Source organism: Sycon ciliatum, chromosome 9 (genome assembly GCF_964019385.1).
Source record: "Sycon ciliatum chromosome 9, ocSycCili1.1, whole genome shotgun sequence".
Taxonomy (NCBI): Eukaryota; Metazoa; Porifera; class Calcarea; order Leucosolenida; family Sycettidae; genus Sycon; species Sycon ciliatum.
This window is the reverse complement of record NC_088651.1, coordinates 1326512-1351511: the sequence shown is the minus strand read 5'-3', so window position 1 is coordinate 1351511 and position 25000 is coordinate 1326512. Positions and strand designations below refer to the sequence as shown.

The 25000-nt window shown below is 49.3% G+C and overlaps 1 protein-coding gene and 4 non-coding genes across 5 annotated transcripts in view; all 5 read right to left on the bottom strand.

The window, feature by feature from the left end:
- Positions 1-25000, bottom strand: part of LOC135824852 (neurobeachin-like protein 1) — a 95810-nt gene that overhangs the window by 27061 nt on the left and 43749 nt on the right. Inside the window, exons 28-48 of the mRNA XM_065337577.1 lie at positions 24522-24867; positions 23399-23544; positions 21533-21686; positions 20888-20990; positions 20192-20304; positions 19918-20009; positions 19477-19638; positions 18905-19073; positions 18157-18242; positions 16885-17184; positions 11881-12030; positions 8678-8760; positions 8024-8073; positions 7206-7342; positions 6659-6790; positions 5016-5136; positions 4418-4602; positions 3215-3364; positions 2434-2591; positions 1848-1972; positions 783-912 (exon numbers count right to left, since the gene is read on the bottom strand). Coding sequence (XP_065193649.1) covers positions 783-912; positions 1848-1972; positions 2434-2591; positions 3215-3364; positions 4418-4602; positions 5016-5136; positions 6659-6790; positions 7206-7342; positions 8024-8073; positions 8678-8760; positions 11881-12030; positions 16885-17184; positions 18157-18242; positions 18905-19073; positions 19477-19638; positions 19918-20009; positions 20192-20304; positions 20888-20990; positions 21533-21686; positions 23399-23544; positions 24522-24867 — 3092 coding nt within the window. The remainder of the gene's footprint in view (positions 1-782; positions 913-1847; positions 1973-2433; positions 2592-3214; positions 3365-4417; positions 4603-5015; positions 5137-6658; positions 6791-7205; positions 7343-8023; positions 8074-8677; positions 8761-11880; positions 12031-16884; positions 17185-18156; positions 18243-18904; positions 19074-19476; positions 19639-19917; positions 20010-20191; positions 20305-20887; positions 20991-21532; positions 21687-23398; positions 23545-24521; positions 24868-25000) is intronic.
- Positions 5555-5626, bottom strand: Trnap-agg (transfer RNA proline (anticodon AGG)). Its single transcript has one exon. It is a non-coding gene; the product is annotated as a tRNA-Pro (tRNA).
- Trnay-gua (transfer RNA tyrosine (anticodon GUA)) lies at positions 9791-9889 on the bottom strand. Its single transcript has 2 exons — positions 9853-9889; positions 9791-9826 (listed from the first exon to the last, which is right to left on the bottom strand). It is a non-coding gene; the product is annotated as a tRNA-Tyr (tRNA).
- Trnay-gua (transfer RNA tyrosine (anticodon GUA)) lies at positions 11504-11602 on the bottom strand. Its single transcript has 2 exons — positions 11566-11602; positions 11504-11539 (listed from the first exon to the last, which is right to left on the bottom strand). It is a non-coding gene; the product is annotated as a tRNA-Tyr (tRNA).
- On the bottom strand, positions 12909-13007 carry Trnay-gua (transfer RNA tyrosine (anticodon GUA)). The gene is made up of 2 exons: positions 12971-13007; positions 12909-12944 (listed from the first exon to the last, which is right to left on the bottom strand). It is a non-coding gene; the product is annotated as a tRNA-Tyr (tRNA).

Genomic DNA, 25000 nt, shown 5'->3' with positions numbered 1-25000 from the left:
CCAATCCACCTACCCACACAGCACCCTTTCACTTACAAGGACTACCCCCCCCCCCCCCTCCCCTTCCCCAAGGATAAAAAGGAAAGCTAAACTTCACTGAATAAATTCAGCATACTTCAAAGTGTTGGAGTTGGAAGGCTGTCGGTTAGCGCTACGGAGATGTGTTGAAGCTAGGTGTCAGGACGTCGAATGTCTCAGTACTCTGTCAGCTTTGTGCCTAGTTGTTGCACTTTCTGACTGTATATAGTATCTGGTTACAGTGATGGAGTTACTCTTAACTCGTTTCCATATGCCCTTTTCCTTTCTACATATACTTCAAAGTAGTATAAAATTGTGTGCAGGGCAGAAGAGGAACACATGCATGTATGTGCGTGCATGCACGCACATACATGCACACATGCACATACGCATACCAGTATACGCATGCACACACACACGCACACACGTACCGTAAAACCGGGAATTTTCGGTGGTGTAATAGTTTCGGAATTTCCCAAAATCAACGGTTCCGTAGCGTGAAAATTAAGGTAAACCGGTTTTCCAGATCAAAAATGCATTTTGCACACTGTGTTGTTGTTGTTGAATTTTAGGTCGGGTTTTATTCCAGGTAAATTTTACCTGTACCGAAGTTACTGAAAATAAAACTCCACCGAAATTTTTCGTTTACAGTACCAGTACGCACATGCACACACATACACACGCATGTCAATTTGCACACGTGCGCACACAAACAGACACACACACACACACACACACACACACACGTGGGCACAGGTCCTTACATGGCAGCCGTCAGCAGACTCCATTCCTCGTCGCCAAGGCGATCACCCTGGAGATTGCGGACACGGGCTTCTTTCTTGACTCTCAGTTGGCTAGCCATACCAGCGGGGTTACCTGAACTGGCGATGATATCTAGCAACACCAGCATGAAAGAATAGCAACAAAACACAAAGACACCAACACCATGTTTCAGGCAAAGAGTACTGAAGAACTTTCCAAACTATAGTACTGCTCAATGAAAACCAGTCGCCTCACTCAAGTACGCGCCGGGCATTGCGCAGCCCTAGACCCTGCGAACACTGGGCTGCGAAATGGTGCAAGGCGCAAACTTGAGCGACCCGACTGGATTTCATTGAGCAGCACTGCACAACAAACAGACACCAAGTCCAATGTGGAGAAGAGGTTGTAGCAACTTTGGCAAGCTCCCGGGTAGGGAGCAACACACAATTCCCCAAGTTCAATGTGCTACTGTATATCACGGTCCACATGACAGATTGGACGCAATGCTTCTCAAAACTCCGTCAGTCCTGTATGCGTATGGTGGAGTTGTGAGAAGCATTAAATCCAATCTGGTGTGTGTGCCATGTCCTGCAACCAAGTCGCAGTGAAATTACCAGCAAATATACATCCGAGGAGAACGAAATGTGGCCTGTACCTTACAACAACAGCAACAGCAGCAACAGCAATAGCAACAGCAACAGCAACAGCAACAGCAGCAGCAGCAACAACAGCAACAGCAACAACAACAGCAACAGCAGCAACAGCAACAGCAGCAGCAGCAACAACAGTGACAGCAGCAGCAGCAGCAGCAACAGTGGCAGCAGCAACAGTGGCAGCAACAACAGTGACAGCAGCAGCAGCAACAGTGGCAGCAGCAGCAAGAACAAGAACATCTAAGTTTGCGAAGTTTCGAGCTTTGTTTCTGTGCTCGTTCCACAACTCAAATTTTCTTTCGAACTTTCACATTGCTAAATGTCCCTAATAACTTTCACATTGCTAAATGTCCCTAATAACTTTATAAATTGCCCATGGAACACGCATGTGACTGTATAGGAAGAGACACTGACCTGCTTGATCTCTGGCCATGCTGGCATCGGTGTGCTGGTTGCCAGTGAAATCGCGCACCAGCTTCATGTGCATGCGTGAGAAATTCTCAGCACGGTCCAGCTTCCAGAAGACATTCTCCGACATACTGGATGGCATGGCAGGGAACAAAAAAATAAAAATTAGCAAGGGCGAGGCATCCGACAGCTTCAGACCTCAAAGAGAAATTCTGAGCACACATGCTCTTTCCGTTGGCACTGCAAATTCACAACTCACTATCCGTGCAACTCATATCAGATATAAAAGTGATAGTGAGTTGTGAATTTGTCGTGCTGCGGGGATTTAACCATGATTTTTCATCTCCCATCCTGGTGATCACACTCTTCTCTTGAATCGCAGGACTGCGGATAAAACAAGGCCACTCACATGATGAGTGGCAATACACATACAAACACACATACACACACACATGCCCGCCCGCCACACGCACACACACACACACACACATACACACACACACACACACACACACACACACACACACACACACACACACACACACACACACACACACACACACACACACACAGCACTCCCAGGCCAGCTTACCCAGTGGACCAGGGATCACGCTCTCCAGTAAAGAGCCTCTTAGTGGCTTGCCACTGATGTAGTGTGGATAAGAGTTGATTGACCTGCTTCTCTTCGGTCACACGATGACGTTCACGTTCAGACAAACGACACGAGTAGAACGGATCCTGGCAGGCTTTCTGCAACGCACATGCATGCATGTACACCAATACACATACGCACGCGCGCGCACACATGCACACACACACACACACACACACACACACACACACACACACACACACACATACACACACACACACACACACATACACACACACACATACACACACACACACACACACACACACACACACACACACACACACACACATAGCACACACACACACACACACACACACACACACACATACACACACACACACATAGCACAGCAAAATCAACTACTTCAGTATCCCAATGCTACATGCTATCTCCGAGACGTGGGCAGAATGCTCTAATGCTATTGCTAACACCTTGCTATGCCAAGCTACAGTAAAACCTGTCAAGGCGAGCACTCGGATAAGGTGACCACCTGTCTTGGAAGGCCACTGCAACCACGACCAAGGGATGCTATTTCCAGTCAAATGGCATTGGATAAGAAGACCACCCTGGTTACAGAGACCACATTTTGAAAGTCCCTTGAGCGGTCGTCTTAGACAGATTTCCCTGTAGTTCATCTCTGTATTCTCTTATCACCTCTCTCCATGGCCACACAAACTGCACTTGTTCCTCTCCTTGCATAATCATCTAGATGACTTACATTGACCAGATCGCTGCTCTCAGCTTGCATCTGCTGCATGAGCAGTTCGCTACGCTGCCATTGCTTGCAGCAGTTCATCCAGAACTCTCCGGACTTCATCGCACCGCTCTTGAACGGCACGCGCAAGTACGCTTGAGAGATGGTGCTCAACTGTGTGACAGCAACACAGACAACACCACCACAGACAACACCACCACAGACAACACCACCACCGACAACACCACCACAGACAACACCACCACAGACAAGACCACCACAGACAAGACCACCACAGACAACACCACCACAGACAACACCACCACAGACAACACCACCACAGACAACACCACCACAGACAACACCACCACAGACAACACCACCACAGACAACACCACCACAGACAACACCACCACAGACAACACCACCACAGACAACACCACCACAGACAACACCACCACAGACAACACCACCACAGACAACACACACAATAACACAGACAACACCGCCACCGACAACACCACCACACACAACACAACAACACACAACACCGAGCAGAGAGAGAGAGAGAGACGGTAAGTAACAAAGGTCAGACGTGTTTGCACGTTCAAGCAAAGAAGGCAGTCCACACAACCCCCAAGAGTGTGCAACTCCAGTATGGGTGCTGCTCTGACAGAATTTCAAGTTGATGTCATTTTTATGATGCAATGCGCACTGTACACGGATTATCAGACGAATCCGGAACCTGTGGTGGACAAAGTCCCCACTTGACCCTGTACAAATTAGTGCAAAGAAAAATGTGTGATGTGTTGACACCCCGTACAAATGTTGTAAATCACTGGTGCAAGGAGCATTGCGTCATAAATAATGACGTCAACTTGAAATTCTGCTGGGACAGCGCGCATGCGGGAGTTGCACACTCTTGGGGGGGGGGGGGGGTATGTATATTATGTACTGTTGGTCTTATGCATATACACTCATCTCTCGTTTATCCGGGCGATCCGGAACCGGGCACTGCCCGTAACTCCGAATCACATACATGTTGATGGGGAAAGGCCATAGATATGGCATAATGACATCACTATTTCCACAAAAAGTGATGAGTAGTAATATTTCAACTGAAACTCGCCCAAAGGGTGCTCGTTAGCCTGAAGTGCCCGTAACTTCGGGGTCCGGATAACCGAGGTATGAGTGTATGCCATTGTGCGGTGATTCACAGCTACTTACATCATTCTGTACCCAGTCTTTCCAGGCACTGGATGTGCGATACTCCAGGAACTCGGTCTGAAAGTTAGAGCTGCGTGTCGGGTCGGGTAGGTTAGGCAGCGCTGTGCGTATCTGGAGTGTGTCTCCATGCTGCTGCATTACCACGTGGAGAATGGGCAGCAGGAAATAGTTGAACTTCTCACGGCCTGCAACGGGGATTGGCCCACATGTACACAGGCACAAACACACATACATCCAAGCAAACACACAAAATATTCTTGATTGACGGTATCTCTAGAAAGTGTCAGACATTCATGTACAGTCTGGACTTGTTCATCCCCCACGCTACTCCAAATTACCACCATGGCTGGATCAAGGTGCTGGTGCATTCTCTCGGTACTTTACCGTACACCGCACACACGCATGTGCACGCACACACCATAATTATACCATGGACCATGTGTACGCCCCGTCGCAAGAGAAGCATGCAAATCTGCAAATGCACTGGACGCACACACACACACACACACACACACACACACACACACACACACACACACGCACACAGAAACACACACACACACACACAAGGTGAGAGAGGGGAAAAACATGCACTCACCATCTGACACACTCGTCGTCATTGCTTCGTCCAGCTTATTCAAAACATGGCCCACAACATCCGGTGGGAAGACGTTGTTACGCAGGACAGGCTGCAGGCGAGAAACTGCCGCAGCACAAAGCTGCAGAAAAAAGTTGAAAAACAAATGCACAGTCACGCGGTTAAGAAGGACATTTGCATGGATATGCATGCACACGCACACACATGCCTGCCCGCCCGCATGCACACACATGCATACACACACGCACATGCATGCACACACACACGCACACGCACAGACACGAACGCACCCCCCCCCCCCCACACACACACGCACACATAAGCGCACCCACAAAAATCTTTCTATCACTGCTTCCAACACTATCCACTGGCAAAGCAGTCACTGGGTGGGAAATAGAAACTAAAAAGGAAAGGCAAATAAATAAATAACAGTCATATGCACCCTTCCCTGCCAAGAAAACAAACCATACAGTGGATAATTTACGATTCCTGGCTGAACATGGAAGAAAGACTACGGAAAGAAAAAAAGATAAAAAAATGGGTCTGTCCGGGATTTGAACCCGGGACCTCTCGCACCCTAAGCGAGAATCATACCCCTAGACCAACAGACCAACCACGATAAGCAGACAGGATATCAGTGACAATATTAATAGCCAAAGGAATTTCTGGAAAAGTGAGTTGCGCAATAAGTACCAGCAAGAGTACATAACCCCCCAGAGTGTGCAACTCCCACATACCCTGCTGTCCCGACAGAATTTCAAGTTGACGTCATTATTTATGACGCAATGCTCCTTGCACCAGTGATTTACAACATGTGTACGGGTGTCAACGCATCACACGTTTTTCTTTGCAATAATTTGTACAGGATCGATCGGCTTCGGTCAACCACAGGTTCCGGATTCGTCTGATAATCCGTGTACAGTGCGCATTGCATCATCAAAATGACGTCAACTTGAAATTCTGTCGGGACAGCACCCATAGTGGAGTTGCACACTCTGGGGGGTTATGTACTCTTGGTACCAGTACAGTGCGCACATACAGCTCGTAGCATGTACAGTGTTGCTCAATGAAATCCAGTCGCGTCACTCAAGTTTGTGCCTTGCATCATTTCGCAGCCCAGTGTTCGCATGTCTAGGGCTGCGCAACGCCCGGCGCGTACTTGAGTTGAGAGATGCGACTGGACGGATTTCATTGAGCAGGACCGTACATCTACATGAAAATGACGTTCTTCACTACACACAGGTCAGGTCTAAAGGTCAGTCCGTGGCCCAAAGTCAGTACACTACGGCTGTCATAGCGCACATGGAAGTATTGCTACTCGTCACACTATGAGGTGTACACCAGACGGTGACTACTAGCAAGAGTCCATAACCGCAAGAGTGTGCAACTGGGGTCTGGCTGCTGTAGGCCCGCTGCGCGGCAGAATTCCAACATTACGTCATGCCGCTGAGGCACAGAGGACAAAACTCCGCATTCCGCGGTGCTTGGAACCAGGGAGTAGTACAAGCGCAACGAACGTGTACGTCATTTTGACGTAATGTTGGAATTCCGCCGCGCGGATCCCCACGTACAGAGTTGCACACTCTTGGGGTTATGCACTCTTGCTAGTACTAGCACATGTACTGCAAGCATAGTATACGTACGTCTTGCTGCACCTGTACTGCGTAGGCCAGTAGCAGTCGGAGTACAATGCGGCGTATTTGTATAGCGCTGCCTGTCGCTCCGGATTCCCACACACAGAACACGTCCGCCAGGCGATGGGAGTTGTCCAGAATCTGAATACACACATACATGCACATACATGCACACACGCATGCACACATGCACGCATGCACGCATGCACACAGACAGACAGACAGACAGACAGACAGACAGACAGACAGACAGACAGACAGACAGACAGACAGACAGACAGACAGACAGACAGACAGACACACAGACACACAGACACACAGACAGACATACAGACACATCAAGACACATACATGCCCAAAGACACACACACACACACACACACACACACACACACACACACACACACACACACACACACACACACACACACACACACATACATACACACCAACGCAACAACAATACAAACATCAGACAATACAGCTCACAATACCGAAATACATAGCACCATTGAGCAGTTCTTTCCACCCATTGGCATCTACAAACTGAACTTACATCAACTGTCAACAGCTGCTCAGTCTCGAACTCTTGCGGCATGATGGGAGCAGACTCAGTGCGCGCGTCAAACAGCAGCGTCTCCAGTAACTCTAGCAACTGACGAGCACTCTCCATGCGCACCGCATTGCTCAGGCCTGGAGGGTGACAGTGGGTATGAATAACAACGATGACAGCAACGATGACGACGACGACGACAACAACAACAACAACAACTTAACAATTGCACCGGTGTCGGAACCAGCAGCGACGGCAGCAGCCACGGCAGCAGCAGAAACAGCAGCGGCAGCAGAGGTGAGTAGATCAGACCAACCACTGAAGTTCTCAAAGACCGAAAAGTCCATTCGCTGCATCCATGTGATTTATTAAAAATCAAATTCAGTAAATGATTCAGTAAAACAAAACAAAACTCCCCCTACAGAGCACTGAGGGAATTGGTCTCATTGTTCCATGCAATGCTGTGTGTTTCAATGGAATGTTCGCCCCGACCAGGGGTCCTCAGCCCAAGCTACATGTGATCAACAATGACAAAGCTCATGAAGAGTAATAATATCCAAGAGTCCATAATCCCCCCAGAGTGAGCAACTTCACTTATCAGATCTGGGACGGCGAAATCCACGTTGCACGGCATAGTGTGACATCATGAGTAGGGGAAGTGCGGCCGTGGTGGACCGCGTCGACGGAATGACACAAGTCCGACCCAAAAAATGACGTGCATCACGGATTACGCAGTCCCACAACCCCATCCCAGATGCGCACTCTGGGGGAGTATGGACTCTTGGTTATAACATCTATGTAGTGGTGAAGTTCTCTCCTACCACTCTTGTTGACTTCCTGCACCATGCACTGTAGAGCTAGCTGAAGTAGCCTACAACAGAGAGAAGATCAAGAGAATACATGTATACACACACATATACACACACGTACACACACACGTACACACACACACACACATACACACACGTACACACACACACGTACACACACACATACACACACGTACACACACGCATACACATGTACACAAACACACATATGTACACACACACGTAAACACACACACACACACACACACACACACACACACACACAAGAGAATCCAGACACAGAGATGCTCACACAAAACTACATACCACACGTAGAGAGTGGAGTACAACGTAATAGCAGATTAGTAGCAACTCGCTTTTATAAATGTTTGTGTGAGCGGCTGAATGCGTGTGTGCGTGTGTGCGTGTGTGTGTGCGCGTGTGTGTGTGTGTGTGTGTGTGTGTGTGTGTGTGTGTGTGTGTGTGTGTGTGTGTGCGTGTGTGCGAGTGCGTGTGTGTATATCCATGTGTACACAGTGGACATGTGAACCCCAACATAGACAAGCAGAGGCAGCCAGATAAACCCAACAGTCCAAAGAGAGAACGGATGGAAGCACACATACACACGTGGACACACACACACACACGGCGTATAGATATACCTACCGTCGTTTCAGCAAGACATGGCTAGCCAGCATGTTCTTCTCCGTACAGAGATTTTCCAGTGCTGCAAACAACTGTCCACGTTCCTATCATGTTGCAACCAGCCGTAAAACACAATAACACAATCAGGAACTTAACCATATTATTCAGACTGTATTTGAAGGATTCTCCAAAAGCAAATAGATAGTTTAATAGAGAGGTTCCGCACTACGTAAAGTTGAGCAACTTTACGTTAGTGGGCGGGAAAAACCCGTGAATTCGCGAGTTTACACTCCACTTACGGAAAGTTGTCTACGGAGAGTACGTAGATAGGGCTCTGATAACGTAGCTGGTCCGTAAGTGGATTGGGGTACAAATTTATGACTCTCTCCCCAGGTCGATCTGGTCGTACACTGCCGCGTTCGGAGTTGCCAAGGGCAGCTACGTGATTTGAAAACTCTGTATGGCGGAACCCAGATGCAGTTTTTTACTAACGTAATTACGTTATGCGGAACCTCTCTAATACCGTATATCCGCACCTTTAAAGCCGTGGAGGTATATTCGATTATAAAGCCAGTCTCAGTTACAAAGCCATGTGCTTCATAAATATAATGACATTTGAAGTATTGTGAAAAGAAGAAGGACAAAATGTTACGAGTTATGACTCACCATCCGAGTTACATTTGAAGTATGTTTTGCAAAAACGAAGGAGTGAGTACTATACTAACAAACTTACAGCCAAGCAAGAAGGGTGAATAAGTGGATCCAGACTGGAATTTCTGTGTGGACTTGATGATTTTTATGGCATGGCGTAGTGGGTGAGTCATGTTTTATATTATAATAGCTAGAAAAGCAGCGGTGTTTCCAATATAAGACCATGGCTTTAAAGGCGCTGACATACGGTATCAGGGGAGTTTCCTGGAAGGGTGGATGGAATGAAAGGTATTACAGGACATATAACTGTTGAAGCAATTGCAACCCCCCCCCCCCCACCCCCCAGCTGCCGAATTATTCGTTAAAAAAAAACAGGTGAAAGAATAAGGTCGCTACTCCTAACGTTGGAGCTTGCGCTCACTGCCGACTTACTGACACCTCAGGTCGCATCGCCGGCAGAAATCTTGAAAAAAAGGCAAAAAATCCTTCGAGCCGGATTTGAACCAGCGACCTAAAGATGACTGCACATCCCAGCGATGCGCACACTACAGTCTTCCGCTCTACCAACTGAGCTATCGAAGGGGACAAGATATGCAGAGACCAGCCGTCTAAATATTCCCGTATAGCGGTACCGTAAATTACATTTTGATACCCCCCCCCCCCCCTGCCGCATCACTCCCCAGCTGGATTTACACAAGGGGATTTACATGCAGATATAAAAACGTGCTACAGTTCCCGATCTTGGTCTTTCTCTCGTTACACCCCCCCCCCCCCTCTCTCTCTCTCTCTCTCTCTCTCTCTCTCTCTCTCTCTCCATCAGCCAGTGGTGCCAAAGTGAGCCCCCTGTTGCACTTCCAAATCGAACACCTGGAACTGACATCAATCGACAGCAAAAGTATCACTGAATCCGACCTGCCTACTTTCCCTGGCGAAACTCTTGCACTCCTTTTGCAGTGCGCCTTGGAAGTTCGACAAATTTCTTCTTCTTCGTCAGCCATTACGTGGTTTCCAGCCGTTTTATTAGGACATCCAATGCGTCTTCAGTGAAAAACGCGGAGTTTTGTCAACGTTTGGCGTGGTTTTCCGTGGCGATCGACCTAAAATCGCGAAATAAATCGCCGTAAATTTGAGCAGAGGTGAGTTGGCTTGGAGCACGTACAGATTCAAATAATATGCGTACATGCGCACCGGGAAGAAGATGAAGATGATCGCCATTTTCAAATAACTAATTCAAAAAACTACATGACTATTGTATACTGCAATTGTTGTAGTAACTTGTTTGCAACTACAATGGTATCAATACTGAATCTCAACGTTGCAACTAGATAGTAGTACAACTGTAACTGTACTACTACCTGGTTGCAACAAGCTCAAAGCAGCCTTGCCTTTATTTCAACTGTTTGCTGTCAGCATCCAGAGCCATGGCGTTTGCTAGTTGGTCGTAGTGGAGAAGAGAACTGCAGGGCACTCACTCGATGTACAACATCCATCGCCGCAGATTCCTTACTTTTAGCTCTCCACGTTCCTTATTTTTCCAGGGATCAGGACCTTCCATTCCATTCAGGGTGGAAGCGTAGATCACTTTTGCAAAACAGTAAAAACTACGCTTCAAACCTGCTTGACATGACTCGGGGTGCATACTTCGGAAACCCGAAGGTGGATGATGTTCAATACTAGCTCATTGTAATCTTCCTGAAGGTATCTATTCGGATGCTCAATTAAATAGAACAGTGAAAGAGATGTGTAATGGAACAACACTCTACAAGCAGGCGAACAACAATTTTATTGTAATTTGAATCCAGGCACACATATAATACGGAAACTGCAATGGTTTACACTGAAAATCTTCTCGATTTGCAAGATTTTCCCGTAATTCACAAAAATCTGAAAGTTCATTCCTGAAACGCGCATGGCACTGATTGGAGATTGGGTTAAGGGCACAACAATGGCTGTCTTTGAAATGCCAAAAAAGGTCACTTTGTCGGCTTCCCCCTGCAGAGCGTGCAAGTCGTTTACTCTTTTTATTTGCGGATTCGCTGTGCAGGGTACCTAAACTCCCCATTGGGGCCAAAATCAAGTATTCGATTTCTAAGTGCAACAGGGTGCTTGAATTTGACGACTTCTGAGTTCTTGGCTGATGAACTATGACACCTCAGGTCGCATCGCCGGCAGAAATCTTGAAAAAAAGGCAAAAAATCCTTCGAGCCGGATTTGAACCAGCGACCTAAAGATGACTGCACATCCCAGCGATGCGCACACTACAGTCTTCCGCTCTACCAACTGAGCTATCGAAGGGGACAAGATATGCAGAGACCAGCCGTCTAAATATTCCCGTATAGCGGTACCGTAAATTACATTTTGATACCCCCCCCCCCCCCCTGCCGCATCACTCCCCAGCTGGATTTACACAAGGGGATTTACATGCAGATATAAAAACGTGCTACAGTTCCCGATCTTGGTCTTTCTCTCGTTACACCCCCCCCCCCCCCTCTCTCTCTCTCTCTCTCTCTCTCTCTCTCTCTCTCTCTCTCTCTCTCTCTCTCTCTCTCTCTCTCTCTCTCTCTCTCGCTTACCAGCCAGGAGTTCTCCTGAAACTGCGGTAGTCCGTATTCGGAAAGCATATGCAGAAGACGCACAACGGTTTCCACCAGACTGCTTGTGGTCGCTTGCACGTCGCTGTCCCCGTCACGGGACTTGGACGACGTGGCAGCTGCACCTGTTATCTGTGCAATACAATGGAGAGACGGATGGCCGCAGCACATATGGATGAGTTGGGACATGCCAAGAGAGATGTACGGACATATTTAGATGATTAAATTACTGGGTGGAATACAGGCAGAATACGAGGAGCTCAGACAGGCCAGCTCAGCCTAATGATATGCCTGGAGGACATACTAAAAAAAACATGACAAAAGGCAACTTGAAAACAAAAGGAAAAAACTTGAAAAAAAGGAACGCTGAATTTCTGATCCTATCGGGGAAGTAGACCACTGCGTGGATCAGGATTTTTGATGGAGCGCTGCGTAATGCAACTGCACACAATGGGGAGGGGGGGGGGGGAGAGAGAGGAGTAAGCCAAAAGTGTGCAGCTCGGATGGATTGCTGTCATGGCGAATTTCCGGGATTACATCATATCAGTGACGTAGTGCATAGCATACTACAAAGGAAAAGACAGAGTGGTTCCAGGCTGTCCAATAGACTGCTCAATACCGACAGGCAGAGCTAGTTCAAACAATATTAAAATTAATAAGAGGACGAAAAAAGTGTTTTTACTCCGAGTTTCACGCACTAAGCGATGATCAGAAAACAGAACAAGAAGGATTCAAACCGAACTCTCGCCGCACAACTGCAGATCAGTTGCGCGCACTACGCCACTTCCCGTCACATCTCTGCGCTGACTATGCTGTTATCCAGGAATTTTACTCAACTGTCACAAATATCTACTTGAAGTATTCAGAAAATCACAAGCTGCTCTGGGTTTCATGAACTTTCGCTACCAGGTAAATGAGACAAATGACCAAACTGGCAAGGATCAAGGAGCCGACTATTCCTGCGGAAAAAACTGGGCAAGGAAACCTGAGGGAAAAAATTAGAAAAAAAATCCTTCGAGCCGGATTCGAACCAGCGACCTAAAGATGACTACACATCCCAGTGATGCGCACACTACAGTCTTCCGCTCTACCAACTGAGCTATCGAAGGGGATGGAGATTACTACCACTCTACCAAATGAGCTATCGAAGGGAAATGGAGACAAACCAGTTCATCTCACACCACTACAGCGCTGTGTCTCCAACCTAGACTAATTCCTTGGTTGACTAAGGGGCCGTTTACAGGAGATCAATAATCCAGGGCTCATTCAACCCTGGTTTCTGGTGCCCCGTTCGCAACTCACGTCCTTGGTGCAGAGTCGCCAGTGTTGCCGGGGCAACGGCTGCGGCACCTGCGTCACATGTGACTGCACCAAGGCGGCACGGAAATGCTGGAGCTGCCTTCCGTCAAAGAAAGATCGTTGTAACAATTCCGCCATCCCTTCTCCACCCCAGCCGGAGCTGTCAACGGCCACCGACAACCATACGGCTACGGTGCAGGACGATGCTACGGGAACAGTTCGAACCGTACAATGCGATGATGCCAGCGTGGATGCTGATACCCCCGTTGCCGAATCGCAGGCATTAGCGTGGAAGTTCATCCCCGCCATTACTGGACGGCATGTTGGTACAGAGGAGCGGGAGATACTGGGTCTACCCTGTAGGCATGGTGGCCTGGGCTTGGTCGATCCGACCACCCTCGCATCCCAGTACACATCATTTTGCCGCATCAGTGTGCCCTTGCAACGCAACATCAAGGAGCAGCTATTCGAGCTTGGCAACGCCGCTCAGGAGATCCGTGCTGCCAATAAGGAGATACAAGCAGCTGCCCGTAACGCTATCAAAGCCCATGCTGGTGTTCTGCAGTCATGCTAAAAAGCAAAGAATCATCGATCTGGCTTCTGAGAAGGGCGCCGCCAGCTGGCTCACTTGCAGACCCTTGAAGCGTCATGGGTTTGCACTATCTAACGGAGAGTTCCGTGACGGAATTCACCTCAGGTACAACTGGCCACTCCAGCGCACACACTCTACCTGCACCTGCGGAAGCCAGTTTTCCATCAGCCATGCCCTCTCCTGCCCTTCTGGTGGGTATCCAACCATCAGGTACAATGAGGTGCGCGATGTGACTGCTGGTCTCCTTCGCCGGGTCGCCACGCCACGTATCTGTGGAGCCCCACCTGGAACCCCTCACCGGAGAGCAGCTACGCCTTCTCTCGGCAATCCGAGATGATCAAGCTCGGCTGGATGTTGCTGCAAATGGAGTATGGGGAGGGCGGTTTGAGCGCACCTTTGTAGATGTCAGGGTGTTCAACCCTTTTGCGCCTTCAAACCAGTCCTCCTCGCTCTCTGCTACGTACATCCGGCATGAGAAGGCGAGTTTCTGTACATTTACGAATATTCCTATTCTACTTTAACGAAGAATATTCTTTTTCCGCCTTGCATATTTCGAATATTCGAATAATTCGAATATTCCTTTTAGCCCTACAAGTACATTTTACGTTTTTCATTCACTATCATGCATTTTGTCTACAGACGTAAAAAAAAGTTTTCAGGTATTCAACCCTAGGCGTACGGTAAGAGCGCATCGATCTGTCACCCCGTCATTTTAGAGCGCGCGTTTACATGGTGCGGCGGGCTTGGTCAGCTTGTCCTGAGCTCAACTAGCCTTACCTCCAGACCCCCCAGCTTATCGTACCTCCAGGGGTTATTTTCTCATGTAAGGGACCGTTCGGGGCTACCGATTGCTTTTACAAAACAATTTTTCAGCCCCACCCATCCACCCACCTTTCCTGCAGATAAAACGAGTTCGAATAAAATAATGATGGTAATTTTGAATTTTCGGCACCCGAAGGAACTGGGCATTCCCAATCTGCATTCAATAATTATTTTCAAAACGAAAATCCTAAAATAAACCCAACCTCAAAAGAAAACTTTTCGTTTTGAAAATGCTATTGGCAACCTTGGATGGCCCCTAAACGGTCAAGCCATTCAGCATAAGCGAAGTTGTGGGCTACACTTCAACGCGGGAATGGCTATAATAAACGGTAAAGAAAATAAGTCCTAAACTTGTTAGCGTGTTTTTCGTATGTTTTGGTTTTGCTTCTTTGAACCTGACACACATAGACACACATGCGTACACACACACACACACACACACACATTCACACATATGCGAGCATTCGCGTATGCACATATACACAAGTACACATATGCAGGCACAGGCACATGCGTATCCCCCCCCCCCCCCTCCACACACACCACACTCGCATATCTCCCCGCCCCCCCCCCCCCCCCCCTCCACACACACCACACTCGCATATCTCCCCCCCCCCCCCCCCCTCCACACACACCACACTCGCATATCTCCCCCCCCCCCCCTCCACACACACCACACTCGCATATCTCCCCCCCCCCCCTCCTCCACACACACCACACTCGCATATCCCCCCCCCCCCCCCCTCCACACACACCACACTCGCATATCTCCCCCCCCCCCCCCCCTCCACACACACCACACTCGCATATCTCCCCCCCCCCCCTCCACACACACCACACTCGCATATCTCCCCCCCCCCCCCCACACACACCACACTCGCATATCCCCCCCCCCCCCTCCACACACACCACACTCGCATATCTCCCCCCCCCCCCTCCACACACACCACACTCGCATATCCCCCCCCCCCCCCCCCTCCACACACACCACACTCGCAGATCTCCCCCCCCCCCCTCCACACACACCACACTCGCATATCTCCCCCCCCCCCCCCTCCACACACACCACACTCGCATATCCCCCCCCCCCCTCCACACACACCACACTCGCATATCTCCCCCCCCCCCCCCTCCACACACACCACACTCGCATATCCCCCCCCCCCCCCTCCACACACACCACACTCGCAGATCTCCCCCCCCCCCCCCTCCACACACACCACACTCACATATCCCCCCCTCCACACACACCATACTCGCAGATCTCCCCCCCCCCCCCTCCACACACACCACACTCGCATATCTCCCCCCCCCCCTCCACACACACCACACTCGCATATCTCCCCCCCCCCCCCCTCCACACACACCACACTCGCATATCTCCCCCCCCCCCTCCGCACACGCACGCACGCACACACATACACACAGATGGCTACAGCACCCTCACCAACACACACACACACACACACACACACACACACACACACACACACACACACACACACACACACACACACACACACACACACACACACACACACACACACACACACACACACACACACACACACACACACACACACACACACACACACACACACACACACACACACACACACACACACACACACACACACACACACACACACACACACACACACACACACACACACACACACACACACACACACACACACACACACACACACACACACACACACACACACACACACACACACACACACACACACACACACACACACACACACACACACACACACACACACACACACACACACACACACACACACACACACACACACACACACACACACACACACACACACACACACACACACACACACACACACACACACACACACACACACACACACACACACACACACACACACACACACACACACACACACACACACACACACACACACACACACACACACACACACACACACACACACACCTCAGACCTCAGACATGCCCATCGCGGAAGCGATGATTGCGAACAGCTATGTTAGGCATAGCAACTTGTGCTGGGATTACACCATTCAACAGCTTGCAAGGCTGAGGAATTGACACACACACACACACACGCACGCACGCACGCACACGCACGCACACACGCACGCACACACGCACGCGCACACACACACACACACACACACACACACACACACACACGCAGATGGCTACAGTACCCTCATCAACAGCAAGCAGTACCCAATACATCAGTAGTATTCACTGCATGTACTAACCTCACTGAGATCTGTCGGCACAGGTACTGCTCCACCGGCAATATCAGGTTGCAAGTCACTGTTAGCCTTCCCAACACCAGTAGTGGCGTCTTCACCACCACCACCACCACCAAGCTTGCTTTCCTCCTCCTCCTGTTCCGCATCGTCATCATCTTCGGTATCTTCAGAGTGGCGCGGAGGTTTCTTCTTCTTCGTCGCAGCCCTGGGTGTGTAGAGCAGAGCGAACAGTGGGCGGAACCAGCACGGCTGCTTCGTGATCTCCGACGCACTGTCCGGTGACTTGGAAAGCACCTGGTAAACCTGAGGGAATAGACAAAAAACCAGAGCGGAATTTAAACGAATTTAACAGCATTCGAGAAACAGCTCCAGCGGTATTATTTGAAACTGTCCACCTCTCCACACTGCGCTCTCGGCTCACATCCACCATACCATACTCTATAGCGAGGAAGTTCATGGAGAGGTGGACAGTTCAATTATTCAAAAAATAATTCAAATTGCCCAGTTCGTCGCTACTTCTGAGCTCCAGTGGTGGCAAATGAAATGCGACCCCTGGATTATTTAAAAACGTACGCATGCTGCAGAGCTATTAAAATCGAATCGCAGAGAGAAGAAGAGTACAGGCTGGCATGACAGCAAAGCGTGAAGATCACGGATCATGTCATATGACTCATGTCATGTCACATGACTCATGTCATGTCACATGACTCAGTTGACCGGTTTTTAGTGCACCTAGCCCATACAGGCCAACCCTCCCGGTTTTCCTGGGATGTTCCTGAAAATTCCATGGATTCGCCTCGAATGTCCCCTGGGTTTTTTTCAAAAATATGTACGGTGCAGTGCGCACTCGCACTTCGAACTGCGCACCAGGTGCACGGCACTTCTAAGACCTGACCAGCCTAGCCTGCAAGATCTGCACTGACAGGCGGGTGCCGACTGATCGAACTGCACTCCAGGGTCGAACTCTGCTGTACGTAGATCTGCAGAGTCTATGCCGCCGAACGTTTTTTTGGTGGGAAAGGCTCTTTTTCACTTGTTTTGCGCCATCCAGGGATTTTGAGAGAAATCGAGGGATTCTGCATGTCTTCTCAAGGTATTGAGATTTAGGTGGTTGGTCAGTATGCTAATCATAGCAGGTTGACCAAAGCGTGACCTATGCCCATAGGCAGATTGAGGTGATTGCTACCTGGCGAGCGTGCGTGCGCGCGTGTGTGTGTGTATGTGTGTGTGCGCATGCGTGCGAGTCGCGTGTATGCATGCATGTTGAGTACTCACATGCTTAGCTATGCTGAGGCGTGACTCCAGCGGTGAGAGAGCGACAAGACTCATGACGGACAGAAGAACATCGCCATACTGGATAACTGCAAAGAATAAGAACAGAAACAAATGCACCGACACAACCAACACCACCACCAGCAGCATCAACACCACCACCAGCAGCATCAACAACAGCAGCAGCAGCGGCAGCCCCAGCAGCATCAACAGCATCCGAAGCAGCAGCAGCAGGTCAGAAGATGGTGGGTGCCCAAGATGACCCATAGCCAACTTTGCACTAATTCAAACTGGGCTTGTACAAGGTCAAAGTGCTTAGTATCACCCACTGGCTGCGTTCGACTACACACTTGAATCGATTCATGAATGGAATCTCGCCGTTCGATTTCAAGTCATGAGCCTTGGAATCGATTCGGAATCCGCTCGCCCTATTCACATGGGTGATGTGGATAGCCTGAACACGGCTACTAGGAAGCGCAGCACACAATTCCTCAATCACTGCCGAAGTCACTACTACTTCTTCATGTGTTCTTAGAATACACCTTGACAATGTCCACGAAGAAATTTACGGACATCACGCAACTTCATTATAGAAAGAAAAGAGGTTTGTCAACTGACAACCGCCTCCATTCACTTGATATTCACGATCGTGAAATGGCGCTGTACAGAGTAATTGTCAGTTGACGAACCCTCTTTTCTTTCTTGCCAATGTCATTCTAGTATAAATTTCCCCGGGCATAACAACACGTACCTTCATCACCGTTGAGACTCAGACCCAGGAATGCGTAGAGTACGTCAATGGAGAAAGCTTCCGACACGAGCTGTGAGTCGAGGACTGCGACAAAGCTGGCCTCCTGCAGAAGCAGCTGTGCTTTGTGAGATGCTGAAACCGTGGGCTCGCGGAGTAGCAGAGATAACACCTACAGCACGTGCACAGAGAAAAATGTACACGTGAATAGACAAGGGCTGTACAATCATGTACATGTGTTCTCTGCTGCCTTTGAGGTATTGCTCCTTCCATGAGGTGTTGAGCACTCTAGGCAATCAGGGAATTCTTGCTATTATGTCCAGGCTATAGACAGTAGAGTGGTGTATGTGTAGACATGTACGCACACATGCACCGTGTGCCATGCACCAATGCATGCAGAGAGCACATGCACAAATGAGCTCACACACATGCGCGCATGTGCACAAACACATGCACACACACACACACACACACACACACACACACACACACACACACACACACACACACACACACGTGTGCAAGAATGCGCTCATCACTCCACAGTTTTCAGACATACACACTCTTGTCCGCACCTTGCACGTTGAAATGAGCAATTCTTCTTCATCTCTCTGCAGTAATGTCAGTAACAGCTGCCCCGCACCGGGCTTTGCAAACTGATTAGCCAAGTGTTCTTGGCTTTCCTTGTTCGGTGCCTTGGTCAACAACGCGTGCAGCATGTCCAGAACTTCTAGGATCTAGCAAGATCAAAAACACACAGCAACAATTCAACAACACAGCAACACAGCCACACAACAACACAGCCACACAACAACACAGCGACACAACAACACAACTTAGCTGGCCGGTTCCCCTTTTAGGAGAGTGCACGGCAGCATATGTGTAGGATGGCTGGTGCATGTCATTCATGGTCATTATGTGCATGCTGAACATAGGTCGACTTTTTTAGGGGGTGCACGTATCCAGTATCCTGTAAAAACAGACCCTGGCAAGATACACACCATCCTTACACATACCTGCTCAGAGAGGCTGCACGCCGAGATGTAGCAGATAATAGCACGCACTTCGTCGGACCGAATACGCCGTTGTACGTAGAACCTCACAATGCCTAGACACGGTCACACAAACAACAACATAGCAAAGTTCAAAACGCCGCGAGCTCTCCGCAGCCACAGCAATTCAAGGCACAGTCACAAAAACTAAGACACCAATTCAAACAAACTGACGCATAAGCGTGCATGTGAACACACACACACACACACACGCACACACACGCACACACACACCTACCAAGCAGAGAGGAGCGTATAGCCTTAGACTCCTCGGGAGTAGGCTGACATGCCCGCAACATGGGAGAGCCACTAGCACTTGCTGACGCTGGTGCCATGGCTGTAGAGGCAGGACTACACAAACACACAACACAATGTGAAGAAGATGAGTATGAGTGGACTACACACACACATCCACAACGCACAATGTGGAGAAGATGAGTATGAGCTGGGCTAAACACAACACACAACACAATGGGGGAAAAAGGCATGAGAAGGACTACACAACACACACAACGCACAATGTGGAGAAGATGAGTATGAGCTGGGCTAAACACAACACACAACACAATATGGAGAAAAGGCATGAGAAGGACTACTCAAACACACAACACACGACACAGTGTGGAGAAGATGCACGAGTTGGAAAGTTGTAATAGAGAGGTTTTAGATGCATGTTATTTCTGATGTGACGCGAAAGTTCAGCTCGCGTTATTTGGCTCGCGTGTCAGAAAAACCACGCGAGTGATCTGCAGCTCACGTCGAAATTAGGAGTTTTACGCCAAATTTGACGTGAAATTGCGCATCACGTCGGAAATAGCATTTATCTTAACCTCTCTATTTCACAGTGCTCTGGAAATATGGTAAATGTGCACAGCGGTTGCCAGGGAGACACACTCTCTACCCCTCCCCCCCCCCCCCTCCCCCTCTCCCTTACCTGAAGTAGACACGCGCCGTATCGAGCATGAACTGCACTCCATAGTCATTGCGACACACTTCACAGTTGTCCTTGATCACAGTCGTCAAGTACTGGATGTGACCTGAGAACACAGAGAGTACACAATGAAATGCAGAACGTCAGACACATACAGTGTGAAACCTATCAAGGCTACCACTCTGATAAGGCGACCACCTCAGGCAGGGGCGTCGGTACGGTCACTACGGTATTGACCGTACCACTATTTGCCCCCAGGTACCCCGTGAATCAATAAAATGCAACCCATCTGCCACGAGTAAATTGTACTTCAGATGGCTGACCGTACCACACTAAATTACCTTCCGACGCCCCCTGACCTGTCCCGTATACGGAGACCACAATCATTTTGAAGGTCCCATGAGCGATCGGCTTAGATAGACTTCACTGTATGACCGGTGGGTGTTATTTCCAGTCAAATGCCCCGGGATAAGAAGACCACCTGTACACGAAGACCACCTGTACATGGCAAAGGTGAACCCCCTAAAAATTTCAACCTAGGTTCAGCACGCATATAATGACCATGAATGACATGCACCAGCCATCCTACACATATGCGGCCGTGCCCTGCTCAAGGATCAAGGCTCCGTATCCGACAGCACAACTCACCAATTCTGACGTGGTTCTGTGAGTTCATCCATAGTCTGAAGTCAAAGAGCAGATGCTGATAGAGCTGTGAGAGGAGACTACTGTGTTTGTGTACACTCTCCACTAGACTCTGTACAGCCATCAGCACACTCACGTCCATATCTTCTGGCTTGGCCTGTAGCATCATACACACATACAAAGACACATGCACGCACACATGCACGCACACATGCACGTACACATACGCACACATACGCACATGCACACATGCATGCACACACAAACACACACGCACACGCACACCCACACACACACACACCTTAGACCTTAGACATGCCCATCGCGGGAGCGATGATAGCGAACAGCTATGTTAGACATAGCAACTTGTGCTGGGATTACACCATTCAACAGCTTGCAAGGCTGATGAATTGACCGCCACTATTTTTAGCCTGGTATCCACCACACAGCTGTTGAAGTGACTTTTTCTGGCCAGTGAATCCCTATTTTTCATTTTTCCATTTTTTCTTTTTCTACACACACACCACACCACATACTCCGGCATACACTGGCTGTTGGTAACCACCCAGGAGAATGAAAGAAAAGTCAGGAAGAGTCTGAGAAAGAGAAGAAAGACGTGTGTGACCATAATCGTCGGGAATCGAACCCGCAACCTATCGATTGGAAATCGCTGCACATACCACTGCACCATATGGGACACACACACACACACACACACACACACACACACACACACACACGCGCGCGCGCGCACACGCGCACACACACACGCGCGCACACACACACACACACACACACACACACACACACAAACGCATATGGCTATAAGGACACACATGCACAGTGCTCCACTATCTAAAAATGCTGTAAACACTGGCGGCGCTACTTTGAAGTAGGCAGTACAATGCATTATGCACTACAGTACCGTCGGTCGCCAAAGAACTGGGGGTCAGCCTCCTAGCCTAGACCGTTCTTATTTCCATGTATTACAGCCTATGGGCAGTTGAGTCACCGTGTATACATTGGTATGCTGTGCTTGGTGAAATTCTAGCCTGGTCGTTCTCCGGCGCTCCGTTGTTCGGCGCTACCGTGCAGTACTGTGCTGTGATTCACAACAACTTTCTTCAGGATGGACAAGATTGGCCAAAGCACAACTACTGTAAAACCAATTTAGAAGTTGCGACGTGCTCCTCGTGTGCTCCGGATGGCAGTCGTGAGTCAGTCAAGTGTCAAGTTCGGCAAGAAGCGTGTGTTCCTAGTTGGAACAATCAACTTCACTACTGTAAAACCGTACAGTTTAACGACCGAAAAGTTTAACGTTTTTTGTAATTCTGGCATGATAACGTGCAGAAAATCCGATGGATACCTGGCCACCCAGAACATACATCGATGTACGCGCATCTTTACACAGACACTTCGAACCGGGTTCGCGATAATGTTTCTTCAAATAACGAAAACAATTGGTCATTAAAACGTTAGACTTTCCGGTTTTACAGTAATTGATTGACTTGACGTAGTGAGGAGAAGCAGTAACAGTAAATAAGAGTGTAGCGCCAGGTGGGCATGCTTATTCGAACATGATAGAAAGCTGTGCATGCACAGTCCGTTCTAGATGTCTATATCAAGTCAAAATAATAATGATAGTATCGTGTAAGCATTCCAAGTTGGATGGCTGTTGGAATGCGTATCCAAGAGGTGCTAGAGCTGTTAGCCAGTTAGTTGTAGAACGTCGGTACCGTCGGTCAGTGTCGTGCAACGTTATCGCATGAGCTGATTGTTTAGTAACTGGTGGTGTTAGTGGACATTATAGCGTAGCTTGTAGTTCCTTGGGCCATTTTTCTTTTCTATAGTATTGTGTAACTCCGTTACCTTTATCATGAGAGCACCCACTGTTGGCATTCCGCCAAACTTGACCATGGCGTCTTGGTTCTGTTCGCTGTCACGTAACACCGACCGCAGGAGCCCCAGGAAGCTGGACACGGCGTTGTCACCATGAACAACTTCACTTGATTCAACTGTGGAGAGTTGGGGAAGAACAACCAACGCAGCAGCAGCAGCAGCAGCAACAACGGTGGCAACAACAACAGCGGCAGCAGCACCAGTAGCAGCAGCAGCAGCAGCAGCAGCAGCAGCAGATAGAAGAAGCAAATCAGGGACAGGGACCGCTTCATGGCACACATGTATGTGGGAACAAATACCGTTAGTTCTACTAATGCTCACACAAAGCACTGTTTAGAACTGTGTGTTGCTAGTACGCCAGTGTAGCTTAGATATCCGAGCATTACCGTGAGCAAGAGTAGATAAACAAGAGTGTGCAACTCGTGGATGGGTTGGCCCACGGCGGATTTTTTTGTTGACGTAATCTTTTCGATGACGCACGCGCTGCGAGTCTTTCGGAAAGTTTTCCCTCATGCTTTTGGTCGGGCTTTAGACTATAAGGTCGGTGCCCAGCACGTGCTCTCACACTGCTCTGCGGCAAAATGCGCGTTTCTCTGAAAAAAGGTGACGTCAACAAAAAATTCCGCCGTGGGCGGGGGTATCTGCAGATTGTGCAGGAGAGATCCGGAGTTGCACACTCTTGTTTATCTACTCTTGCCGTGAGAGTTCTCCATGCTACACCCCTGCAAATGAAGTCCATGCTACACCCTGCAAATGAACTCCATGCTACACCCCTGCAAATGAAGTCCATGCTACACCCCTGCAAATGAACTCCATGCTACACCCCTGCAAATCCATCACTGTGAATTAGGACTGCAGCGAATGCAGTGCGCGCTAAGCCCTGCAAATCAACATCAGTGAAGCAGGGAGGTCTATTCCAGGCCTTGTCTGCAATTTTTTTTGCGTAACATCACCGGCCCTGACACAGAACTGCAAACTGCATGCACACGCACGTACGCACACGTACGCACACGTACCCCCCCCCCCCCACACACACACACGTACCCCCCCCCCCCCCCCAACACACACACAAAACGTCTAACTAAGCACGTACACAGTATGTGCTGGTAGGGCGCTCGCCACAGCTTCCCCTTCCTTCTCTCCTGCTGCTGCTGCTGCTGTGACGGTGGCAGCTGATTTCCACGCGACCATGAACGGGGCTTGCGTGCCTGCAGCTCAAACAACGAGTCGGGAACGTCCTCGGATGGCGTCGACACAATCTCAAACATATCATCCACGGAGTCCTCGCAGTCCACCTGGTTGCTGCTCGAGATAAGCATCTCGGCGATCGATGCCCCCGTTGCGTGGACAGATCGGGATGCTTGCGCCTGATTGGCTGCCTCGGCCAGACCTGATGTACTGTTGCCGACGCCTGGTAAAGCTGGTAAGCTCTGAGCCGCCTGTAGGTGGCCAGCAAGGGGAAGAAAGAGAGAGACTTTGAGGGGAAGAAAGAGAGAGACTTTGGTGAGAGAAAGTGTGCGTGTGTGTGAGGGGGGGGGGGGGGTTCATGTGTTTGTGCATGTGTGTGCGTGA